Source organism: Cariama cristata, unplaced genomic scaffold (assembly GCF_000690535.1).
Source record: "Cariama cristata isolate BGI_N322 unplaced genomic scaffold, ASM69053v1 scaffold25955, whole genome shotgun sequence".
NCBI lineage: Eukaryota > Metazoa > Chordata > Aves > Cariamiformes > Cariamidae > Cariama > Cariama cristata.
This window is the reverse complement of record NW_009617302.1, coordinates 3,323-5,973: the sequence shown is the minus strand read 5'-3', so window position 1 is coordinate 5,973 and position 2,651 is coordinate 3,323. Positions and strand designations below refer to the sequence as shown.

The following is a 2,651-nucleotide window of genomic DNA, read 5'->3' as shown; positions in this document are numbered from 1 at the left end:
GAGAGCAGCGTGGAGGAGTTTCCAGCTCCTGTTAGTGATGAGGTTGATCTGTAAATGTCGGGCGGGAGGTTACTTTCTTTTCTGCCCCGCGGAGCTGTGTAGTTTTGGAAGGAAGCTCTGCACGCTGAGCGGAGAGATGGCACCTGAGAGATTGGCTCTGGGAGCAAAGGCTTTTGGAAGCTGCTGGGGTCGTTAGAGGTTAGGAAGTCCCGAAAGGAAACAGCTGGTTTAGGGGCAGCGTTCGGATCAGAGAGGGAAAACAAGCGATGATGGAGGGGCCCCTCTTCTCCGGCAGTCAGATGTACGCAGGCATCCGTGGTTCGGGGTGGTGGGGAGCGCGGCTCTCCCCAAAAGACTTGGAAGGCAGTTGGGGATTCTCCTCCGCCCTGGTCCCTCTCTCCCCTCGCCATCACCTGGTTCTGTGGCAACACAAAACCCAGCTGTGGTCTGCTGACGATTACGGGCTTTGCAGTCAGACAGCAGAAAAGCGAGGGCAAATTGGGAGTGAAATGTCTTAATCTTTGGATTTGGGCTTCTTAATGGCTTTCAAATGCGTCTAAGCTAGTTACATTGTGCTGGTGTGTTTATTTTAGGCTCAAAGTAGGTAAAAACAGGTGGTGCTTGAAGAGAGACTTTTGGAGGAACAGAGTTATTTTAGCACAGCCTTTCCCCTCGCAGGGAGAAACCGCTCCAAGTCCTGGTGCAAACGCTCCCCGCTGGGCATGGGAACCTCTTGGGTCTGTGCTCTCCTAATCTGCGCTCTCAAGTACCGCTGCTTTTGTGCGTGCAGAACCACGGCCCAACCCACCGAACCTGTTGTGTATTCCCAAGAACTTAGACCCTAAAATTAGTTTATAAACTTCAGACGATCTCAGAGGGAAGCCGATATATTTGCAGTTCGCAGCTATATTTCAGGAATTCGAAGCAGGTATCCCCAGCCACCGGCAGAGGAGGAAAGCACGGGAGCAGATCTCCCAGGACCAGGCTGTTTCAGACTGTTGGCCCCAGTTTGCAGGCTGGTCCCTGGCTCCTTTCAGCTTCTCAGGTGAAAGGGGCCATCTCTGACCACGTCACGTTCTGGTTGTTCTGGTGCGTTATGTGTGTGTCTATGCGTGGGAGCGCAATGGCCAGAGATCTCTGAATTTGGGCTAGTCCTTCATCTGGGCTTCTTCCAAACTCGGTGGCGATCTCTGATGTTTGTGTGTGTCGGGCTGTCCGAGCACCGTCTGTCGGATACCACGGAGACTGATGCTCTGGTATCTCCACCCTCCTGTAAGTCTGAGCCTCTCTGAGCTGTCGCACTGAACTGCACAGGACCAATCCATCAGACAACGTGGTTCTTCCAGGCAGCACTTCAGTGCTGGCCCCCACTCCCACCTTGTCCCTTGAGGGCAGGAAGGAGTTAGCCAGGTCCCTCTGGACCAGCCTAGCTCAGGGATGGAGTTTCATGTGCACCATAAGCTGGTGGATGCCAACCCTGCTGGAAAAACCGATTGCATGTCCCCTCTTTGGGCATCCATCCCCCTGCCCTGTGCTGGCAGAAGCATTTGTAACTGGCTCCGCTCGCTGTGGACAGCGTGAGGATGGGGAGAGCAGCTACCTGGGGGCACGGGCAGCCAAGTGCAGGGCTCTGAGAGCAGCTGTGAGTCCGACGGGCCTGGGGGAGCCCCGTGTCGCGGCGAGGAGGAACGGGGGAGCTGCGGGGTCCGGCACGCACCGGCCATGCCTTACGAAGGGTGTTTTCTGCTGCAGCTGAGCCAGAAGCAGAGGATCGCTACCGCAGCTCCGTTCGAGGGGCCTCCTTGTGCCGGGGAAGCCTTCGAACCCCCCGCCCCGAGGAAGGGGGGGCAGCAGGTGGGTGATGGGGGGCTGCGCAGGGGTTCCCTCTGCGGGGAGGGGGGAGCTGAGTCCTGGTGGTTGTGCCTGTAGTGTACTTCTGCTCTGCCCCAAGCCAAAATCCTGACCTAGTCCTGAGCAGGAACGGTGGGAAAGGATGGAGGCGAGCATACAGGCAGCACAGAGGCTTTGACTGGAAATCCATGTTTTCAGAAACAGCAATGTTTTCAGAAATAAGCAATTCAATAAGAGGCCACTTGAGCTGAGGCTGAGTGTTGTCGCCAATCCCTTCCGTTGCTCAGATGTGAACTGATCCTGCTGGTCCGAGCCCTCCCTTCTGGGGTGCACAGTTTCTAGCTTCCCTGTGAATTTTCTTGGACAGCATCAAATTCACAGGGAAAACAGCATTTGTGAAATCCAGGTGAGGAAGAAGATCATGGTTCAGTGCCACTTTGAGACTCTTGATGAACTACGCTCACGGCACAAACTCTCCCTCCCTTCAGAGAGCAGCCCCGTATTTCCCCATTTCTGTGACAATCCCATCCTCCTGGCATTGCTGAGGGCCTCCCACAGCCCCCGGATCTCTGACCCTCTCCCCCACCTGCACTCCACGTTGCTGGTAGTGTTTGCAGTCCTTCGGATCCTTGCCCTCCTCTCCCAGATGGCAGGACAAGGCATCCTGCCTATTCCTCCATCGCTCTTAGCTGATTGCGAAGGGCACCCGACCTGTGCTTATGGCTTCTGACCACGACCTCCGCACCACGACCTTCCTCCCAGCACCCCTCACCGGCAGCGCGGTGCTCCTCAGCTGTCGG

General features: G+C 56.2%; 1 protein-coding gene across 1 annotated transcript in view; it reads left to right on the top strand.

The window, feature by feature from the left end:
* GRID2IP (glutamate receptor, ionotropic, delta 2 (Grid2) interacting protein) overlaps positions 1-2,651 on the top strand; it is a gene marked incomplete at both ends in the record, with an annotated part of 14,281 nt that overhangs the window by 8,313 nt on the left and 3,317 nt on the right. The window contains one exon of the mRNA XM_009700489.1: positions 1,753-1,854. Coding sequence (XP_009698791.1) covers positions 1,753-1,854 — 102 coding nt within the window. The remainder of the gene's footprint in view (positions 1-1,752; positions 1,855-2,651) is intronic.